Consider the following 22896-nt stretch of genomic DNA (forward strand, 5'->3'; position numbering starts at 1 on the left):
AGCACACTCCATTGTCGTTTCACTCACACTAACAGCGAAGAGTGTCACTCGCACTTATTGACAGCATTGTTACGTTTCCCTTATTTCGCCGACGGGCCCCCCTTATATAATTTCTTCATGGGCGTCGCCTGGCAGCATTCAAAACTCACCACAGCAACATGCTGCAGCAACATGTGCGGCACTTGGGGGAATTTTACCACCTTTTGTATTAGTTCATATTATTGGCAGAAAGGTATTTTGATGAAATGGGCGTGGCAACGCCCTTTCTTAAGTGTAATTATTAAATATTATGAAACCAAAAATGATGGGAAACTGTTAAGCAATGTTCCAAGTCAGTGCAGAGACACTGCATTACCTCTCTGATGGGGCTGCGTAGTAAAAATGTCACTTAAATCGTTTAATTTTCAATTTTATATTATCTCAAATTTGCAAGAAGTAATTGTAGTATTAACAGAACGTGCAACGCGCTAGCTAACAGCTCTGTTAGAAAGCTGCAAGCTTAACAGTGGCAGGCTCTGTTAAATGATGCACTACATTAGTTTGAAGATCAAAGTGCTGTCAGCCACTAATACTCGTAGAAGCATCTAAAAAAGTGCCAGTCCAGCGGTTTTATATCTGATGCTTAATGATTATGTGGCTATGACAGCTAAAGTTCAGGAGAAATAACCAATAAGAGTAGATGTCATCCCCGCAGAACAGTGCCGTTGCTCATTCACTTACTTATTACTCCACCCCACCATGCTGCAAGGGTATTAAAAATGTTGCCAAATGCGGCAATCTTCTCCTTCTAGCCTCTCCACTTCGATCAAACTCACTCTCACTCACTCACACTCTCTGTTTGCCATCGCCGCTGCCGCTGCCGCTCTGCCCGTGAATCTTTATCAGCTGCGGCTGCTCGCCATCTCGCTCACACAATTGGCGGCTGCGCTGGCGCTGGCGCTGGCGCTGGCGTCGGTGATCCCCGCCATGATGAAACGATGTAAGGTGGTCCCGTCGGAAAAGTCTCTACTCTTTATGCTGCTTGTAACTGCGAGTGAAAGGGTTCTGCGTAGTACTTATGTAAGTGTGAGTGAAACGAAAGTATCATGTGATGATTAACCCTATGATGGCATGGGTTTAAAAGTTGCCCATTACAAGATAGAGTTTAAGTTATTTTGCCTTATTTTAGTAGATTTTGTTTGGCTTAGGCTCTTAATTCTAAAAAAAATGCAAATTTTATTGCTGCAAATATGGGGGTGGTAAAAGGAAAAAAATGCATCAACAAGCGAGCACGCTGAAAAATAATAGAGCCAAACACACTGAACGCCATCCGAGGGGACCACCTTTTATAGTTTCGTCATGGGCGATCCCCGCTCTTCGTTGGAGTTGCGAACGCCGGCACAGCCCGCATTCGCTTTTTTCGTGCTGGACGGTTCGGATGCCTTAGTTGGCTCTGTTTTTTTTATAGTTACAATCATATTTTTGTTTTCGTTTGTCACTTGCCATACTCTGTGCATTAAATCAAATTTTTGGCCAACACAACGCAACACGACAGCGGACTGGGACAATACACTCTGACGCTCTGACAGTGCACTGCCCCAAAAGGAAGAAGAAGACGAAGACGAAGACGAAGAACTGCGCTTGCCTGACCCCAGCTGCCAGAAGAGCGACCGACGCCGACCGGCAGAGATTCGTTGAACTCTCCGATCTCCGACAAAAGACAGCCACAGCGGCAGCGTCCCAGCAACAGCATCCCCAGTGGACCGGACCGGACCCTCGTCGTGCAAATTTTCGTTGCTGCAGCAGCATCCCACAGTTCCCAAGAATCCACCATGTCGGACGGCATCGAGGTTGAGCAGATCGTGGAGAGCAAGCCGAGAAGGGTGAGTACTTTGTAGTCCTCCAGGGCGCTATATTTTATACATACATAAATGTGCATACATATGTACATATGTACATTTACATATTGATGTATACATAAATACTGTATACAGAAAGTAATAAGTGCGGCAAACGACAAGCAAGCAACCGAAAATTAAGAATTATGTATAAAAGATTCGATGTGGAAACAAGAGAGCAAAAGAAACGGGGCAACAGAACAGAACAGAACAGAACAGAGACAGCAAAGACATGGGAGATGGGAGAGCGAATGAGGCTGAGAATGGGAGACAGCGATTGTGAAGAGGGACGGGACCAGCCCAAAGGCTGGAAGTTGGGCCCAGACCGATTGAGTGTGTCTGCCTGTGTGTGTGTATCTCTTTGCGATTGGTGTGCGTGTGTGGCGGGGCATGTTGGGTTTTAAAATAACTCTGACTTTGGCGGTGTGTCCACAAGAACCGGCCCGGTTCCCCATATCCCCAGACCACAGACCCGAGATCCGACCAAACGGCACGAAGGAGAGACAAAAAGCGAAAAGGTACACACACACACACACGCACACTCATGCATGCATGCATATATTTAGTGCCTCCTTATGCGGGGGCGGATGCAGCAGCCGCCGCCGCTGCCGCCGTTGGGGCGACGCGCAAGATACGCATCTGACCCTCTGTCTGTGTGCATATCGTTATTAGTGCCGTGCCGCAGACGCAAGTATCAAGTTCAAGTGCGAGTTGTCGGCTGGTTGTTGTATCTGCTGCTGCTGCACTTGTTACAGTTACATTTGGTCGATGCATAGTACATACATACATACATATTTACATATGTACATATACACATGTATCAGAATCTTATTGATGTGGTTTATGCGGCGGCGGCTGCTAGCCACAATGGCAGCGCTGTTCAACACTTTTCTTTTCGTAGATAACGGCGTTTTTCAGCTGTCAAAATAGTAGTATCGCAGGCAGCCCCCTCACTTGACTGTGCTGACTGCATGTTCCCCTGTTTGTGTGTGTGTGTGTGTGTGTGTGTGTGTGTATGGAGAGAGAGTTCATGCCCAGTGGGAGGAGGCCCCTATCTATCTCGTTTGTGCCCTTCTGCAGATCGAATCGCTCATCATGCACTTCAATTGCGTAATTCCTTCACTCTCCACTCTCCACTCTCCGCACTTCAATTCACTCTGCGGCAGCTAATCTCTGGCGGAGACGACCATTTACGGTTATAGCTCAGTCAATAAGTCCCAACAAAGCGCAACAATTGGGTGGAATTGAAACAAATGCGTCAAAGCAAGGCAGCGAGGAAGTGAGGGGGTGGTGAGCTGTCAGTAGCAATGCCAATAAATAATACAGCACACACACACACACACACATGTACATTATATGAGTATGAATATGTATTCACAATGTCGTTAGCTTTTTCAGCTGCATCACTGCCAACTTTGGGGGTTGGCGTTTGGCGTTGGCGACAGCGTCGGCGTCGCCGGCTTCTGCTATCAATGTCAAGTGGTAGATTCAGCTGTAAAACCAATATCAAATATTGAAGCTTTCATTGGCAGCGCAAAAGAAAGAGTTGCACAGAGAGAGAGTGGGAGAGGGGAAACATTCGAATATGCAAGATTGTTTCTCTTCGGCTGGCCTCCCTCGTTCGCTCGCTCGCTTCCTGGCATGCCAATTCTGGTCATACACACAGAGAGAGAGGATCTCGTCACCTTCGTGTGCAAGTGTGACTCACGCAACAACAACAACAGCAAAACAGATTGCTCCTTTGTTTCATGGATGCGCTGCGTACATACATATGCATATGCTAGTGTGTGTGTGTGTGTGTAACCCGAAAAACGAAGAAATATTAAGGCACAACAACAACGACGAATCAGACACAGAAACAGCAGCGTACTTTAAAAAAAGAACAGCAACGGAGCAACGGAGCGACAGGGCGACAGGCGGCAGACCCGGCCAGAGGCAATGAACGCTTGGCCGCCACGCCGACTGCGCAGTCGAAGCCGGCTCCTGCTGCTGCTGCGCAAGTACGTCATCCGAAATGCATTGCTGCTGCTGCTGCTGCGCTGCTGCGTTCTCGCGGCAATTTGTCACCAAATTGTTTTGCAGCGATCGAATCCCAATCGGTGAGCAGTTTGCAAACTTATTTCTAAGGCGAAAACTTTTAGCTTCCTGCTCAGGATGTGACTCAGGGAATCTCTGGCAGTGTTTGCTGTTCTCATTGCCATATTCTGCGAATTATTGTATCGCTTTTATGACTATGTGTGTGTGCTTTTTGTTTCATTCGAAATCCTTCGAAATTGTCACTTATCTGAAGTGCGTTAGTCAGCAGTGCGAGTCAGAGGCCACCCCCACTGCTGCTGCCAGTGTTGGATATTGATAAAAGGATACCCAAAGGAGAGAGTCTAGCAACATTGCAGTGGCTTTGGGTGCATAATCTCGTATTGGTTTTATGGGGCGGAAACGTTTTGTTTGCTGTATATTAATACCCTGTGCACAAGGGTAGGTATTTATTAGCGGCTCTTCCGTCTCAGTTTCGCTTCGATTTCCATCATGCTTGGCTAGAGCTGCATTTATTTTCCAGCTGCAATTACTGCTTTAGCCTCACACAATATTTATACACATATGTTGATAGATTCATGTATACAAACATACATGTGTACATTGTATATGGCTGTGGCTCGTCAGCCAATAATCAATTCTGAGCGTGTTAACATTTATCGCTGAAAACATGAACAAGTGCATGACGTGTCCCCCGCCCTCACCTTTCTTGCAGCTGTGACTAAGCGCTAACCCCCCGAACAAAAGCACCCAGAGATTTGACTTTTATGTTGTGTGAAATTGGAGCAAAGCGATCCTCCAGCTGTAAATCAATTCGAATTGTTCAAGTGTGTTTCGCTCTGCGGTGTTTCTCTTATCACTCCAGACGTCAATTCTACTCTCAGCACTCCTTCCCTCAACCAATACTCCCTCCTCCTCCTGCTCCTCCAGCGATAAGGCCGCTTCATATCTGGAGTGATCAGCCACGGCCACGCCCTGTTGTGGAGCAGCGCAGTCGCAGCTGTTGCCGCTGCTGCTGCTGCTGCCACTGCCGCATCGGATCTAATTTGCTTTCTGTTGTCACAGTGCCTGCTATCAGAGATACGACGGGGCCTGGCTATCGTGCTTATCAGCTGAGGATATGGCTAATTTTAGCCATTAACATTGTGTCTACCAACCCCACAAGCTTGGCCTTTCGGCCCTGTCTCTGTCTCTGTCTCCATGCTTTGCTCACTTTTGGGCCATTCTCTGGCCACTTTTTCGTACACATTTCGCATTCACATTTCGCATTCGCATTTCGCATCTTTTGACTAATTAATTCCACTCTCAGACCTCAGCCTCAGCCTCAGCAGAGACTTCTCTGCCATCCGCGCTGTGTGTGAGGTCCGGCAAGCACCGCACCGCAAAGTTCTCATCGCCGTTTGCCGTTGTTGTCGTCGTGAAAGTCGTCGCCTAAATCATTTTTTTAGTCTCTTTAATTGTTTGGCTTGGACGTCGTCTTTTTTTTTATTTTTTTCTTCTAATATTTGTTGCTGTCGGGCAGAGGTTTGCCGTTGCTTCTGCAACTCTCCTCCCAAATCGCTTTGCGCTTTTCTAATTGATTTTTCTCACAGACGAAAGTCCGGCCCGGGCCGTCGCGCGGTCATTGAACGCATTATGAATCGCTTCTCCATTCATTCCCCCACCAATTTGTAGCTCCCATTTCGATGTCTATTTTGGATGTTCCTGCCTCTAGACCTGAGTCTGCGCTTGAGTTTTTGTTTGCCAGTTATGGGTGGGGTGGGGGGGCAAACGTCTCTCTTTGTGCCGCACAGATTCAAAGATTAGTTGACAAATCTGTGACCCGCTTTCTGATTGAAAATTCAACAACAAATTGACACGCGCAAATGCGATCGAACAGCGCTCAAGATCGCAGAGAGAGGGAGACAGAGACAGAGTCTAAACATAGATATGGGTAGATGGATGGATGGATGAATGGGTGCACTAATCCGGGAAAAACTTTAATGACTTCAGAGTGGCGTGTCTCAGTTGCGTCTTCCTCGACACGTAAACCGAATCGAAATCGAAACTGAAACTGAAAGCGAAAGTAACCACTGTCCGTCCGTTTGAGTGTGTACTTGCCATATAAATAAATTTATTCAGAAAAACACACACAGACGGACAGACAGACGGACGGACAGACGGACGGACAGCCACATGCAGCAGCAGCAGCAGTCTTTATCGCTGGTACCCAGTGGCACGATAGTGGGACTTGGACTTGAAGCATGAAGCAAGGCAAGCGGCAAAGAGGCAAACCCCAGCGCGTTGGCGGCAACGATCTCAACGCGGCAATGATTCATGCCACTTCAATAATCTTTAATTCACTCACTCACACGCCTTTTTTTGTGTCTTTTGGTTGGCAGATGCCATTGGCAACGTCGCTGGACAAGGACGCCATACGCGAGGCATACGAGGACGTGCGCTCCGATCTCACAGACACCGAGTGGGCGGTCTTCAAATTCGATGGGCCACAGATCATTGTCCATGGCCGGGGCCAGTGCTTTGAGGAGTTTCGTCAGCAGTTCGGTGACTCGGAGCGGGCCTTCGGCTACATACGCATACAGATGGGCGACGAGATGTCCAAGCGCAAAAAGTTCATATTCCTCACGTGGATTGGCCAGGAGGTGGGCGTCATTCAGCGTGCCAAGATGTCCACGGACAAGGCCATCATCAAGGATGTCCTCAATGTGAGTAGCAGCAGCAGCAGCAGTTGAAATACAGCTTGAAGTTCACTTTCCCTTTGCAGAACTTTGCCGTGGAGCTGCAGGCGGGCGTGGAGCCCGAGCTGGACATTGGCCTGTTCCGCGAGGCGCTGAACCGTGCCGGTGGTGCCAACTATGGCACGGGCATACGGGACAATTAGATATGGCCCCGCCGACGACGACGATCTGCAAGTTATCTTCTTTTTTTTTTTGTGTGCAACTCTTCAAATGGCTCACCCAGCAAACTGCGCCCCTCTTTCTTACTTACTTAATTAATTATGAATTAATTGTATGCAATTATAAATTTATGTAATATGTAAAGACATTAAACAACAACAAAAAAACCAATCGTTTCACAAGAGGAGCGATCTGTCAGCATCAACGGCCACACTTGTACAGTGCCTCAAAATCATCTTCGACTGCGCTTTGTCTTTCGCCTAGCAACTTGTCTAGTTAAGTATTTTATTTATTTTGTCTTGTGTTGGTGTTGTGTTGGGCACAAAGCAACTATAAGGAGGGCTCGTCGGTGGCAGAGTTTCTCGCTACTTCTGCCTATTTTCAGTGCTCGTGGGCTTGTCAATGCGGAAGGTTACAGCGAGAGCCCTTTCACTCGAACTTTTCACTGGCAAGTTCTGCCTATTTTTGCCGACGAGACCTCCTTTATAGTTGCTTCATGGTGTTGGGTGAATTGATGAAGAAACTCATTCGAAAGTTGTGCACATTTGCATTGAGAGTCTGAAAGATGAAATTTGTGTCTTTAGTTGAATTTTTTGTGGTTCTTAACTAATTTCCTAATGGCGTCTGTCCGTGGATCAGCCCAGCAGTCGATCAGCGATCACGAAAGAGCACAGAGTGCAGAGCGTCGATGTCTACCTCGACGCCGGATGAGTTTGTGGTTACAGTGCGTGAGCTGGAGGATTACAACAATTATTAGTGATAAATAAATATTTGGGGGGGTGGCAACTCTCACCTGGCCGAGTGTGCCGAGCGATTGGATGAGTGAGGATTGATCAGCACACAATGCATGGGCTGGCCATCGAACTCCCGATGATGGTACGAGTCGACGGCTATTTCGGCGTGCTCCAGCATCTTGAAAATGACTTCGGCGGTGCCGGGACGCACCACATGCGCATCGTACATGGGCCCAATGTCGCTGAAGAGCTCCCGTATGTCCGAGGTGGTCACGTTCGAGTGCAGATTGCTCACCAGCAGGCGGTAGCCCTTCTTGTTGTTGGCCATGCCCAGCGGCGGCGAGCGACGTGTGGACATGGAGAGAATCATCGATGGGGCGGCATTGGAGCCGCTGTTGGCCAGTGACTTGTTCTCGTTGGCATAGATGCCATGGGAGACGCGACGGTCGGGCTCGCCGCCAAACAGGCGTGCCCGCAACGAGTCGGACAGATTCGAGGTGGCCGCCAGCTGACGCCGACTGCGATCGAAGTGCTGCGGCTCAGCCTCAATGTGCGGTGCCTGGCCCAGCATGGGCCGCTCAATCCGATTGCGCGCCGTCTCGTATATGGCAAACGGATCGCTGGCAATGTTATTCAGCATCGGAGCCGCCGACATTTCCACGTCCTCATCGCGATTCATATTGAAGTTGGCATAGCCATAGCGAGACGGTGGCACATTGCTGCTGCCACTCAGATGCACAGCGGTGTGGACTTCCTCTGTAAAAGATAACGAGTGAGCCTCAGAGTCAGAGTCAGCGAGTGGGCGACGCGACGCCACTTACCATCCTCGAGATGCTGCATATTGTCGTGATCCACATAGCCACGCGGCGCAAACGGCTTGGCTGAGGGATTCAGTCTGGAGTTGAAGGAGCGTGTAACACCCGAAGCGCCTCCCTTTTGACTATAGTAATCGTTGACCGAACGATTCGACATGGTGACCAAACGCTGGCCAAACTGTCCCATGTGCTCCTGCCTGCCACGCTCATCCTCGTCCTCATCCTCCTCCGCGTGGGTGTATTTCAGGGACATGGGTAGGCGCATATCATTTGGCGGGTATTTCTTTCGCTCCATCATCAGGCGCGACAGGCCCTGATTCAAAATGGCAGCTTGGGGATCCTCCATGGGGCGCAGCAGCTTCTTTCGTTCAATGAGCAGCTGGCGGGCATCGATGCCGGATTCGCGCATATTCTGGTTGAGCTTATCTCGGGCATCGGTGATTTTTGCACGTGTCTTTTGTATGATCTTGTTGCGGGCGTCATAGGTGCGAGAGGCGGACGGTTGGTCCGACGGTCCGCCCATTCCTGTGCCCGCCTTGAACGCTTGCTTATTTACCAGTTTTCGCATCTTGTTGTTGTTGTTATTTGGATTGCTGCACAGAGAGGGAGAGAGGGAGAGAGGTAGAGTAGCGGGTTATAGAAAATCAACAGAACGCCATTTTTGTGCATTTTTTTCGTCGCTTACAATTTTTTGTCGATTGAACGGCCGCCATGGGCGGGCCGCAATTGTCGCCGCTCGATGATCTCGTCGAGGCTTAGTGCACAGCAGTCCATTGTTTTATTGCCAGCCATATTTCTATATATGAAAGGGGGAATCTTACTAGATATTTAATACTATGAAAAATTGTGCAATGTAAAAAAACTACAGCAAGCGGGGCGTGCTGGTGTTGGAAAATGAGGAATTAAAAGTGTGACCATAGCAACAGTGCTACCGCAAAATTATCTATAAAATATACCGTCAGGGCCTCGAAAATATACCGAAATATATTCGTTCATATTCAAAAATATACCATAAAATATGAAAAATAATTCCTTACGTTCCCTTTCGCTTTCGGCCACTGGAATTAATTGTGACGTATTTACCTGTTGTCGACAACTTCATTTTTAGTACAAATTTATCACCATGAAAGCTCTTTTGGTAGTTAAGGGAATTTTGAAAGCTCTTTTCCTTTGCGAAGGGAATTTGAACAACTAATGAGACAACTAAAAAACTAAATATCAAACAAATAAAATATATTAATATTGGAATATGGAAAATATATAGTATTGCATACAATTTATTTATTTAATTATTTCAATTAAGAATTAACTGCTTATTATGGAATAAGAAGAGTAAAAAATATAAATTAAATATCAGTACCGGAGAGGAAGGAAAGATAAAATTTCCAAATTTGCTAAAATAAGGTTTAAAATTTTATAATTTATAATCATTGCATAAAATCTGGATATGATAATCGGAGGTGGGTTGGAAAGTACGGGTTGGGGTTGGTCTGAGCAGGCTCGGCACACATACAATGAACGCGATGTTTTTGTGCGAAGAATTACTTTGGATATTGGTATTGGTACGAATCACTGTAATACGCGTGAACGCCGCCACAAGAACAATACTCCAATATCGGGCGAATATATCGGAGTTTGCCCCTAATATGTTGCATAGATAGAAAAACTGCACCCCTAACCACTCCAAGCTCATTCTAATATTTACTTATGTATGTTTCCACTTCCTCTCCCTTTCAAAAAAATATTGAATTTCTTATCTCTATTTCCATTTTTCAAAAATGTTTATGATATCAGTTAACATACATGTGTCTCTACATGCTACATACATTTACATACTGAAGCAAAGCTCCCTTGCCTCCATAAGGGGTGATTTTAATAAAAAAGTCAAATACAAATTTGTAAAATATAAGGTCAAAAGTTAGATAATCTAATCAAACGGAGTATTTATTATAAGCCAAATTGGTTGTTCAATCGGATTAAATTATTGGTTCAGCGTTAAAAGTCTTTTCTGGCTGGTAATATCAAATAGAACATCATAATCGAGGAATCTGATTAATGACTACGGTATATTTACGGTATATTTTGAAGATGCAATGGTATATTTTGGTATATTTACGTGGCCCCGACGGTATAAATGGTCGATAACTGCGCGTTCACACACTCATTTCTTCATCTTGGTGCGTGCCGTGCGTTTGTCTGTCGTTAAAAAGTGGTTCGTTTAAGCTCAAGTGTTCGCCTAACTTTGTGTAAAGCATCAGGTAAGTTAAATATGTTACAGAACATTAGTTTTAAGAACAACTTTTCGATGATAATTAAGTGTTTGAGCTCCGTCTGGCTTGCAGCTGGTCAGAGTGGCCTGGCGTCACTCACATACAGTCAAATTCGCAGTCTCACACACACATACTAACGCAAATGAATGCGCAAATTTCGAGGCCTCTGTCCGAAATAGGCTGTAACTGCAAAAGTCCGCAAGATAATTGTTAAATTACCAGGTTTAACCTCTTTTCCTACTCATCGGGAATACGTACATAGTAGTTTTTTGGTCCATTTATTCCCGCCATGCCTGTCTAAAAAAAAAGCGGCGTTTTCTGCCGTAGGGTGTGTGTGTGTGTGTGTACGCATAAAGTTTTGTAGGGCCACAAACGAGTCGCGCGACCAAAACAAAACAAACGCCAGAGAGATGGGGTAGCACTTAAACTTGTTCTTTTAAATATATCTGTTGCTTGTCTGGTTTGTGTCTGCATGCAAATGCAAAAACCTGTGGTTTCCTCTGCAGGTTCTATATTTGTACAACTAAAAAAGGCGCATTGCTAGAATATGAGCATATTGCTTAATGTCTAATTCTATTTAAGAGTGCGATTTCGCTGATTTTTTAGTTTATTCTTTCTGAGAAGATTTTGTATTCCCTAGTCCCAATTTTAAAGCGCGAAACGCAGAATCATGTGTGAGTGTGTGCGTGTATGTGCATGTCGTGCGCAGGTTTGTGTGCACAATTTCGAGAAAAGTGGCGTGGTGTGTGTGTAGGCACGCACGAAAACGCACAAATTGAGCTTCGTCGGCATTTAATTTTGTCGGACGGGGGGTAAAGCCCAGCTGCGCTTGAGAAACGCGTCAAGAAGAGCGCCTCAATTGCGCCTGTGTGTGTGCACATATGCATGTCGTGTGCAAGTGTGTGGGCAAAATTTCAACTGTAGTGGCGTGGTGTGTGTGTAGGCACGCACCAAAACGTAGAAATTGAACTTCGTCGGCCTTCAAACTTGTCCGGTGTTGGGGGGGGTGAACTTGGTAAAGCACAGCTGCACTTGAGAAACGCGTGAACCGGTAGTTTTCAGGAGGAGCGCCTCAATTGCGCCTGTGTGTGTGCACATATGCATGTCGTGTGGAAGTGTGTGGGCACATATGCATGTCGTGTGGAAGTGTGTGGGCACAATTTTAACTCTAGTGGCGTGGTGTTTGTGTAGGCACGCACCAAAACTTAGAAATTGAACTTCGTCGGCATTCCATCTTGTCCGTGGAGGGGGGGGAGGGTGGTAAAGCACATCTGCGCTTGAGAAACGCGTGAACCGGCAGTTTTCAGGAGGAGCGCCTCAATTGCGCCTGTGTGTGTGCACATATGCATGTCGTGTGCAAGTGTGTGGGCACAATTTCAACTGTAGTGGCGTGGTGTGTGTGAAGGCACGCACCAAAACGTAGAAATTGAACTTCGTCGGCATTTCATTTTGTCGGGGAAGGGCACAGCTGCACTGATAGTCGCGTCGTAAGAAAAATGGCCGCTGGGATGAGCATCGTTGGACATTCGAGAAGAAGATTGTGTGTGTGTGTGTGTGTGTGCGCTATTAGAAAAATAATTTTTTTTAGATATATTAGAAGATTAGCTGTTAAGTATTCGAATTCGAAATGGATTAGGATATAAACCAGGGCTCCGCACAGCCCTTTCAATTGTGCACATTGGAAAACGCTCTGCCGCGGCGCTGCCGCTAATGTGCACATGTATTACAGTGATTCGGACCAATTCCAATGTATTTCAGGGTTCCGTTTTGCATGCTGTCTTCGCACACAAACGCAAAAACGAAGCGCGATGTACATACATACATATGCGTGCGGAGGCCTGATGTGATCCTCCCTTGACCAACACTAAAAACTTTGTTTAATTTTTCTAGAACGCAATGAGCGAGGAGCAACCAGGCCCTTCAAATGGGCGCAAGTCCCGTCGCGACAAATCCTATGCCCGTCGCCACGAGGACACTAATGATACGAGCATGAGGAATCGGCTACTCGGGGCGAATAGAATGGCCCCTGAAATGTCGACAGATGATTCGAATAGTCCACAGTACAATGGAGACTCCCCGATGAACGGTAATGGACGGAGCGGTGGGAAAAAGAAAAAAAACCGCCGAAACCCCAAGGAACGCCGCGAGTCGGCCGATTCCGGTTTGAAGGGTTATACCGGAAGAAATCCCGACCTCTCGGATAAAGTGCACCAAATCGCTGATGACTCCGACGAGGATCCCCGGGTAAGTGGAAACTAATTAAAGATCCGTTTTCAAATCCGTAGAAGAGAGGGTGTATTTTTGTTTGTTTGTTTTTTCTTCTTCTTCTTCGTTAGTTTTTTTCTATATTCTTTCTCACTGTACCTCTATCTCCTATCCGCAACAACAGTCGCCAGCTGAAATCAGGGCGCTTTGCACGAGTGGTCTGAGGGTATTCCCCCGTGAACAACAAGAACAACAACAACAACAGCAGCAGCAGCAGACAGAACCAGCGGCAGATGCAGCAGTAGAAGAGGCCGCTGCTGCTGGTCCTGCTGCTCTGGCTGATCCGGCTAGCCCGGAGCCAGACACTCCGACTTCCTCTCAGATGTCTTCATCATCACCATCAACAACATCCTCCCGCACGGAGAAGACGAAGACAGCTATCCTTCCGACAGCAAAAGATCCATCCCATCCTTCCATCCAACTAACAACAACAACAACAGTAAGAACTACTACTACCACCACCTCCACCACTTCGAGTACTGGAACCTCAACCTCAACCACCACCACCTGCATCCCAGCAACGTCCTTGTTTAGTAACTTATTGACTCCAGTACCAGTAGCGTCTGGATCACCAGCACGACCTGTGACACCAGTAGCACCAGTAACAACGACCAACCATCAGACACCGACAACTTCTCCCAGCCCAATTTATTCACCGACGGCACCAGCCAACAACAACAACAATAACAGCAACAGCAGCCACTCCTCAGAGCACAACTCAAACAACTCGTCTGCGGCTTCAAGCGCAAGCGATTCAGAACCAGAACCAGAACCGCAAGCAGCAGCAACAACAAATGAAAGTCAGCAGCAAACAGCAACAGATTTAGACCAGAAGGTGGTGACAAACAATTAACCATAACTACAAATAAGCAAAAGCAAAGCAAAGCAAAGAACAAAAAAAGAACTAACCATAAAATAAATAGAAATATAAATATAACTAACCAATGCTTAGAGCTCTCGTAGACACGCAGATAGTTGAGACCACACACTAACCTTTGACCTTCTCTTCCACCCCTCTTGTCCCTCCCCCACTCTCTAGGCTGAGGATTTGGTTTTTCCCGGTATGTCTCGGGTTGCTGTCTCTGCTTCCAGCCAACAGATCCGAACACGCTCGAATTCGACAATCGTAAATAAGCCTAACGACGCCATCGACAACAAGGAAAAGGAGAAGAAGTCGCCGGCTACGGCTGCGGCTGCGGCTGCAGTCCCGACAAATGCTACCAACAATAAAAAAAAGAGAAATCGTAATACAACAAACAAAAGTCCTAGACCCATCATCGCACCAAAACCCTTGATTTGTGGCGACGATCCGTTGCCGCCTGAACGTCCACGACGCAAGAGTATGGCGAGGGCAAATGCCAGCGACTTGATATATCGCGAGCCGTTTAAGTATGGCTGGACGCGTCAGGTGGTGAATCCCAGCGAGAGGTCGAACACGTCGGCTCAGGCAGTCTACACATCGCCCCTGGGCAAGAAGTGCCGGAAGATGAGCGAGATTCAAGCGGTGCTTTGCGATGGTTTCCTCACCACCGATAACTTCCTCTTTGGAGGCCAAGTCGTGGGTGCCGGACCAGAGTTTGAGACAATCCGCACGGCCGTGTCTAGGGAGGAGCTCAATAACGCTTGGCAGGAGCGCCGCAAATCGCTGGCGGCCGAAAAGGCGTCAGATTCTCTCGCCGCGAAGGCGAATCGGAAACGTCGCCAAACAATGGGAGCCGAATCTCAACCAGAGGCTGCTTCTGCGGGAGTTAGCAAACGTCGCAAATCCACTGTCGTCGCATCGGTGGCGACTGCCGCCGCGTCGGCTAAATCTGTGGCTGCCAAATCGCCGAAGCATCTGGCAGCCGATGCGGTGGCGGCACCTGGGGCTGGGGCAGGCAAACGCAAGTCAAAGCCGAATGTGCCGAAAGGCGCCAGCCCTCCCACTGAGGGTTGGACTTCCACCACGGCCGTCAAGGGCAATGCGCGTCTCCTAGCCGCCGCCAGGAATGGAAGTGCCAGATCCAGTGGACATTACAACACAAGCGGCAGCTCCAGGTAAGCATGCAACATTATTGCCCCTCCCTGTCCATTCCGCAGCTAACTCGTGACTCCTCCTTTCTCTCTGCAGTGCCGCCAGCTTGAGCCAGCAAAAGCGCGCTACCTGTGTATCCAGCTTAGAGCTGGTCAATGGCAGCGAGGACGAGGAACTAGACGATGAAGAGGATGACAGCGAGGAGAGCTATCCGGAGCTCCCTCTGAGCAATGGGGTCAAGGTCCCTAAGACGATTGAGCCGCCAGGCGAGATGCCGCCAGCCGAGCTATTCAGCACCGACACCAGCCAAGTGGCCACTCAAACTGATTTGCATGTGGGCCAGGAGGTTGTGGTCATCGGTGGGCGGAAGGCGATGACCATGACTGGCGACCAATCGCTCAAAAATCAATCCAAAGTGTGAGTCCCCCTTGAGGTCTGATTAGCTGAATATATTGTTTAATTAGTGATTGCTGTATGCACCCCTTAATAACCAGCTGAGCATAACCATAATCGAATCAATGTCTTTGCCCCATCCGCAGCATCGTGCCAAAACGATTGGCCTCGTCCAATCGATATGCTTCGCGTAAGCAATCGTCGGAGACAGCCCCAGAAGACACTTGGGCAAAAGCGTTTGGCGCAGGCTTCGATTGCCGCATATTGCTGGGCGTTATGAAGACACTCAACCAGCAGGTAAATAGCGAACGAAAGGCACACACAGAGGAGAATCTAATTGAAACGAAACCCTTCTCTTTTCAGGATCTTGCTAGTGTCTCGCAGGTGTCGAAGTTGTTTAACTTGTGCGCCAGTGACCCTCAGCTGTGGAAATCAGTCTCGCTGCGCGATACAACGGTCAAAAACTGGCCAGCCCTGGTGCTCAAAATGGCACGCAAGGGCACACGCGAACTGGACATGATGGGCGCCATTATACCCAGTACAACGAACCTCGGAGCCGGTCATATGCATACATTGAAGGAAATGCGCGTGGTGCGCACTCACTGCACAAAGGCGGAATTCTTGCAACAGATCATCAGTAAACTGCACAAGCTGGAGAAGCTGATCGGCATTTGCTGCAGCTCAAAACTCAGCTTTAGCGCCATCGACAAGATGGAGAACCTGACCGAGCTGCGTATTCGCATGACCGATGCCAATGGATCGATCACTAGCCTGTCCCAGGTGGGCAAGCTGACGCGTCTGCGTGTCCTGAGCCTGCGCGGCGTGAAGAACTTGTTCAAATTTCAATTTCTAAAGGAGTTGACCAATCTGGAGACTCTGATATTGGGCAACTGCCAGAATGAGGACGAGGCTCGTCGCCTGGGCAACGTGGTGCTTCCAACACTCAAAAAATTACAGGCGTTCCGCATCGAAACGGACATTGACCAAAAGAAGAATCCAACTTGGTCCTTCCCAATCAAGGAAATCATGCATGGACTCGCCCAGGCTGGTCACGTGCGTCGCCTGGAGCTGGTCAACGTCGATGTGGACAGCAACTTTAGCGAGTTGCTGGCCAAGTGCCAGACAGTCTCGGAGCTGTTGTTGATACCAAGGTGTCACGATGAAACGAACGGTATGATACGTGCCGTAATGGAATTAACGCGCAATAAAGCGCAGTTGAAACAATTCAAACTCGTCATAAACAAGGCGCTCCTAACCCTAACAGCAACGTTCTTGGCCAGACCCAACGTGCCATTGGTCCCAGTGACTCGTCCAGTACACGGCATGAAGCCTAGTGAAAAGTTATATCTCTGCTCTTCCAATTGCCAGGAGAAGAACCACAACAGTTGTGTGGTCGGGATGCACTTTGAGCGCTTTCAAACGTTCATGTGCGAGCTAATGGGGAAGTGCTCAACGTCGGTTGTGACCATGGCCGTGGACCATACTGTGACAGTGCAACTCGAGCGTCTGCCACCCGATGAAAAAGTCCCATAATGTTGGCCCTTCCACACTGAAACCCACATCAACCCACCAAACCAATAGAATCTAGAACCACTTCTACCAGAGAGCGCCAGACTGAGTCTTCGAGAGTCATCACAAAAGTTGCAAAAATTCGCGGACTAGAAAAGAAGAGAAATAAGTATTAGGTCGCTGAACAGTACCCCAACAACTATAAACCCTTAATTTAACTTAACAAAAGGCGCGTTCTAAACGCTGAACCAATGACCGCACAACAAGACAGACACCCCAATCCACACACACAACAACCAACACAGGATAAAACATAAACGAAGAGTACTCGTAATCGCTTAGTTTCTAATAACTATATATAAATGTATATATATATAAAGGATGCAAACATTTGATGTTTCAATGTTGTCCATCGACCACCAAGTAAGAGTTTTGCTCCAAAGCCAAACAACTGAATAGAATGTAATTTTTTTTGTTGTTTTTTTTTTTTGTTTTCAACCAAAATGATTGATGGCGAAATTTGTACTTGTAAAAGCAAACTGAAAGATAATCAAAAGAATAATTTACCATTCCAAAGGAATGAAGAACAAAGAAGAAAGATAAAAGCCAACTGGGCCGAAGCAAACCATGGACTATTCCATGTTTATAGTCATTGCTTTTGCATTTGTAAAGAGACAAACATTGCTGTAAGCCTGTAAATATATAAACATAAGCCGAAGACAAGCCAAACACACAGCCCCCCAGTCCTTCCACTCGCACTCTGGCAGAGGAGTTTGCTTTTAGCACTGTTGGACTGTCGACTGTCCACCGTCGACCTGGGGCTGGCCTTTTGGTAACTAACTATTAAAATTTATGTGACCTTTCACTGCACACACTGCAAATATGTTTGCCTTTATTACTGGGTGGGAGCTCTGGGGAGAGTCTGGAGCTGGAGTTTCTACAAGCACCGCGTGGTCAAAGCGATGATGTTGGAGTTCTGCTGCAGCAACCTCTGGCTGCTTTGAGTGAATCTGCAAGAGAAGGATAATATGGTTTGATCTGCTAATAGCCATTCGTGGCAGTAGCTGCAGTCTTAATCCAAGGCACAGGAGCAGCCGTTGCTCCACTTCTCCTGCTGTTGTCCTCTGGCACTTGGCGTGCCTTGAAGCTCTTCTTGCAGGGGTCTCGTTTTGCTTCACCTTCGTTTTATCTGATGGAGTATTCATTTTGGCGAATAATTTCATGAATTTCGAATGGTTAATTCAATTAACTACCAGGGAGTTTCATATTTAATTAATCAATTAATAAATAATCAAAAAAATGCCTTCGAAATTCAACAATTTGTAGCTTGCATTCCGGGCATAAAATGAATAAATTTGTGTAAATATCTAAAATCATTTGTTTGCCGTTTTTTTGTTTGTTTATTGTTCAATAAAATAGTTAAAAAGTAGCAAAAAGGCAAATTGTACAATTAAAATGCAGCTGCGTTTGGTTCTCTGTTGGGGGATGTACGGGAAATGGGGAAATGGGGCATTCAAATCGTAGCTTCGTTGCATCGTCATGACGATCGAGAATATATAGTTATATATATATATAATACGTATATATCTGTACATACAGACTCCATCTAAATGGACGGTTGGTCTCTGAGTGAGTCGGCACGACTCTCTCGGCAAAAGGGCATCAAAATTAGTCGTAAGAAAATAAATTATGCAGCACACCACACACGCACACACAGACAAGGCCCAGTAGAGCGGTAGGACAGGGCTTAAAGCATTGTGCGTGCTGTACAGCGGTCATCTGCCACATTAAGTGCACTTGGAGGGGGTGTGTGTCGGTGTGTGTGTGTGTGTGCGTGTGTAGATGCTAGATCTAGATCTAGGGCTAAGGGTACGACGACTTAAGGCTATGCATCTCAGTTGTAGTCCTGCTTGGGGAAGTAGTCGGGCACAAAGATGTGTATGATGATGCCGGTGGTCATGAGCGCGAAGTAAAAGATGACGGCCACCCACCAGAGGATGCGCTCCCAGCGCCGCACCTCCAGATTGCGCAGCACACCGATGCCCACCAGCAGGCCGGCCACGGCACCCGACAAATGCGCCACGTAGCCAATCTGATCATGCTGATCGGTGAGATGGCGGTACACGGATGTGCCCAAATCGGTGAAACAAAAGACGAGAAATGCCAGCAGCTGCACTATCGCGTACTCCATCTCCGAGTAGTTCTGCAAAAAGGCAATTTTAGTGTCGATTTACAGCATGAGCCAACCATCAGATTCACTCACCATTATGATTGTGGCAATGTGGGCTGTTATCAGAGCGTAAACACCGCCGGAGGCGCCGGCCAGAAAGATGCGCGGACTCGTCAGGGATGTGCCCATGGAGCCGGCCAGCACGCCGGCCAAATAAACAAGCGCCACGCGCCACCAATGATGCACCAGCTCCAGGGCAATGCCCAGAAATATCTGAATAATCAGATTCATCATCAGATGCATAATGCCCACATGGACGAACATGTAGCTGACGAAGCGCCAAGCCTCGTACCGCTTGTACGGATTGTAGATGAAGAGCGTCGCCGCCGGCCCGCTGGTGCTCTCGCCCAGTCGATCGTTGTGGTTCGGATCGTCCCTGTGGGGGGTGGAGATGGATGTTAGCGAACAGTTTGCAGATGGCTTGCAGCTTATACTCACTGAAAGTGTATAATGTCCACCAGAAACATAATGATCTCAATGATCGAAAAGATCACCATGGTGAGGGGCGGCGGGCAGATGGACATTTGCTTCTCGTAGGCACCATCCGGCTCATCGCCCTCCAGTGGCTTGGGCGGCGGCACCACCATTCGGCAATATCTGGCCAGGAGATTGCGCACCATCCACTTGTGATGCAGCGACATCGTGTAGAACTCCTCAAAGTCCAGATGCCCATCGTTGTCCGTGTCGCTGCGGCGCAATATCTGCTCGGCTATATAGGCGGGTATGTCCCGGCAATAGCCATCCGAAATGAGCCCCTTCAGCTCGTGTGTGCTAATCAGTCCATCGCGGTCGGAATCGTGCTGGAGCAAACAGAAAGTCAAAGGAATTAAGCGAAAATCAATCAAAGTTAAAGCATAACCAAAAGCAAAAAGCTAACACTGCATCACCGATGTGGAAACGCTGACACAACACCACCAAATGCGGTAGTCTCTGTCGACTGCAACATAGTGTGGCCATATATGGCGCGATCTGGCCTGGCCTGGCCAGGACCAGGTCACATTGGAATGCTGCAGCCGAAACGAGGTTAATCAAATCCCATTGAAAGTCAGCAAACTGTTGCCAACCCCAGCTGGAATCCATGACTGTGGATAGAAGACGTCGATATGGACGAGTGCGGGGAACTTGCAGAATCAGAATCAAAGTCGATAACAAGTGCAGCAACAGCTGAATGGGTTGGAGGGTTAGTCATGCCCAAACCCTCACAGTCAGTCATGGTCAAAACAATGGAGGAATTGTTTTATGCGAGTATATGTACATATTTACATATATATTTATGTGCTAGTGTGTGTGTGTGTGTCTAGTTGATGGAATGAATAGATTGCTTCATTGAACGGAAGCTTAGGGAACGTCACTCCTCGTCTTTTTCTGCGGCGGCTGCTACTACTTCTACTGTTACTCTGCCACTGGAATGTTTGCTGGCGGAGAAGGTTGATTAGATTGAGAGAGAGAGAGAGGAGAGAGTGGTGTGTGGTGTGGTGTGGCCTGAAAAGCTTTGTGGCACAAGATTCGAAGAGTGCACCAATTGCCAATTCCCAGACAAAAGAACAAAAATATGTATTTTGTTTTCGAATTTGCCAAGCCACAATTCCGTTAGGTACAGAAGCCACATCTTCATTAGCAGTTCACCAAACACGTTCACGCGTGACTGTCAATTTACCGTTTAATTTGAAAACAAAACAGAACCACGCCCCTCCCTCTTCTCTTCTTTGGCATTGCCTGAAATCCATGCGAATCAATGAGTGAATCTCAAGTACATAAATATTTAATCATCAACAGCAAATTTTTAATTGTTCGTCATTTGTAAAGAATTTACTCGCTCGTTTGTGGGAAAATTTGTGGGAAATGATCGTAATTTGAACCTTGTTGGAACACAAATGCGGGACTATGCATTCGGTAACTGTTGCACTATCGAGAGGCACAGGCATAACGGTTAAAGACGACAATTCCTCTGCAAATCCGTTTTGTGGAAGTGATAATAAAACACACACAACAAACAGGTGCGAGGAGTGGAAATAGAAGGGAGGTGGGTCAAGGTGACTAACGCCTCACAAAATGCCAAACCCGAACGTCAGAACAGAACAGCGAACAGCAACAACAATTCACCACCACCCAAAGACAGAACTCAACACAAAGCAAACAATAATTTATAACCGGTTCTTTCGCTGCCCCCCTCCAGCCATACACACTGGCAGAACACACTTTTGTGTTTTGCCTCACCTCCCTTCACCCAAGCTGTCCGCGATAAGACAACACCCTCTCTCTCTCTCTCTCTCTCTGTCTAGCTCCCATATCAATGTTAAGAAAACAGAATGCAGCAAAAGCTGGCTGATATTTTGGATACTCTTTCACCTCGATCGATCCCATGGCAGACTCTTGCACTCTTTCAAAAACAAAAAACCAACTCGTTTATTGACCAATCGTTCAATCTGCTGTGTATGCATTAAACTGCAATTCAATTTAAACGAAAACATAACAAAAAGCAACACATGGCAACTGCATCACCAATAACTTATATACTCCTTTAAGTGAAGGGTATTGCAAAATGGGGAAAATCAAAGAAACAGCTATGTATGTATGTATGTATGTGCTTTTGTATGTTTGCGGTAAATACGCAAGGTGCGAAGATGAGTGGCAGCCAGGAAAGGAGTAGCGGGACCACGAATGTAGTCACTCTGAGGGTCAGAGACTGGGAAAATAAGAAAAAGAGTTTTGTCCACATGCAATGCCATGGAATGGATGATGATTCATTCATTAATTCCCCAACTTTCACCAATGGCAACCAACGCCGGCAACAACAAAACCAGAAAAATATAATTTCACACGCACACACACACACGTGCACATATGCACGTACTCGAAGACGATGGAGAATTTGTTGGTAAAGGGAGAGACGAAGAAGAATCGTATCTGCCGGTTCAGGTGCATAAAAATTCCCCAGGTTTAAGCAATTTTACGAAATTCCCCAGCAACAGCCAGAGCGCACAATTAGCTGTGTTTTCTTTTCTTGTGATCTGATCCGTACCTTGTCAAAAACTTCCCTCATTTTGCGCCGATCCTCCGGCTCCTGCGATATTGCCTGATTGAGGGGTATCTCCTCCATGTCGATGGTGTCCTGGCGCAGGGTTTGTGGACGCGAGGGCGGCGATCTTCGCTCGGGCGGGATATTTGGATAAAGGCCGTTTTCAACATCCCGCTGCCGCTGCTGCTGCAGCTGCTGGGCGGGCGTCTGGCTCTGCTGGCGGGACACCGTCTTCACAGGCATGGTGGTGGTGGAACTCTCCTAATGGATTGTTGTGGTCGATCGTTGCTTCTTTGCGGGATCAGCAGCAGGACCACTAAGAGTAGAGTTCCAAATTGGGCGTACGAATGCGAGACTGAAATTTAATTCAATTTCCTCTGCGGACTCATGCTCGCAGTTTGATTTGCGATAAGATTAACATTCGGCCATAAAAAGTATAGCGTTGGCACCAAGAACGCTTTCACACACACACACACCAACAAAAAATCAGCTAATGGACAGGTAACGATGCCGCTTAGCCCGAACCAAAAAAAAACTACAACAAAAAATGGTCAAACCCGCGAAAACCACAACCTTTCCGAGCGAGAAATATTAACAAATTAGAGATGGTATATGATGGATGCATATATCGTTCAAATAACTAGTCGCCTTAAAAAATATCAATACCGATGTATTTGTGCGATAATCTGTAATTTTTCGTAACTACAAGATACAGATACATCTGAAATTTGTATCTGAAGAATTTTTAAATATTTAATCGAAATTGAATATATTCCATTGAAATTAATATTTTTTCTGTTCGATATGCATATTTTCGAACAACTTCATCTGAGTGTAAA

The 22896-nt window shown here is 47.0% G+C and overlaps 4 protein-coding genes across 5 annotated transcripts; 2 read left to right on the plus strand and 2 right to left on the minus strand.

The window, feature by feature from the left end:
* The first annotated feature begins 1387 nt into the window (after positions 1–1387).
* Positions 1388–6924, plus strand: LOC117897895 (coactosin-like protein). Its single transcript, XM_034806975.1, has 3 exons — positions 1388–1862; positions 6293–6616; positions 6676–6924. Exons 1-3 carry the CDS (start codon positions 1812–1814, stop codon positions 6790–6792), a joined length of 492 nt encoding a protein of 163 aa, XP_034662866.1. The 5' UTR covers positions 1388–1811; the 3' UTR covers positions 6793–6924.
* A 136-nt stretch (positions 6925–7060) lies between these two features.
* On the minus strand, positions 7061–9246 carry LOC117897905. The gene is made up of 4 exons (XM_034806986.1): positions 9043–9246; positions 8364–8950; positions 7602–8298; positions 7061–7541 (listed from the first exon to the last, which is right to left on the minus strand). The coding sequence occupies exons 1-4, from the start codon at positions 9147–9149 to the stop codon at positions 7460–7462; spliced, it is 1473 nt and encodes a 490-aa protein (XP_034662877.1). The 5' UTR covers positions 9150–9246; the 3' UTR covers positions 7061–7459.
* A 1267-nt stretch (positions 9247–10513) lies between these two features.
* Positions 10514–17680, plus strand: LOC117898649 (serine-rich adhesin for platelets). Of its 2 annotated transcripts, XM_034808223.1 has the most exons (7): positions 10514–10615; positions 12518–12871; positions 13017–13727; positions 13932–14929; positions 15003–15323; positions 15446–15596; positions 15663–17680. In XM_034808223.1, exons 2-7 carry the CDS (start codon positions 12524–12526, stop codon positions 16830–16832), a joined length of 3699 nt encoding a protein of 1232 aa, XP_034664114.1. In that variant the 5' UTR covers positions 10514–10615; positions 12518–12523; the 3' UTR covers positions 16833–17680. The 2 variants fall into 2 exon arrangements, with proteins under 2 accessions (XP_034664114.1, XP_034664122.1); XM_034808231.1 differs by lacking the exon at positions 13017–13727.
* A 599-nt stretch (positions 17681–18279) lies between these two features.
* Positions 18280–22654, minus strand: LOC117898863 (protein rhomboid). The gene is made up of 4 exons (XM_034808545.1): positions 22061–22654; positions 19477–19838; positions 19072–19414; positions 18280–19011 (listed from the first exon to the last, which is right to left on the minus strand). Exons 1-4 carry the CDS (start codon positions 22298–22300, stop codon positions 18703–18705), a joined length of 1254 nt encoding a protein of 417 aa, XP_034664436.1. The 5' UTR covers positions 22301–22654; the 3' UTR covers positions 18280–18702.
* Between the last annotated feature and the right edge of the window lie 242 nt (positions 22655–22896).

This window comes from Drosophila subobscura, chromosome A (assembly GCF_008121235.1).
Source record: "Drosophila subobscura isolate 14011-0131.10 chromosome A, UCBerk_Dsub_1.0, whole genome shotgun sequence".
NCBI classification, from domain to species: domain Eukaryota; kingdom Metazoa; phylum Arthropoda; class Insecta; order Diptera; family Drosophilidae; genus Drosophila; species Drosophila subobscura.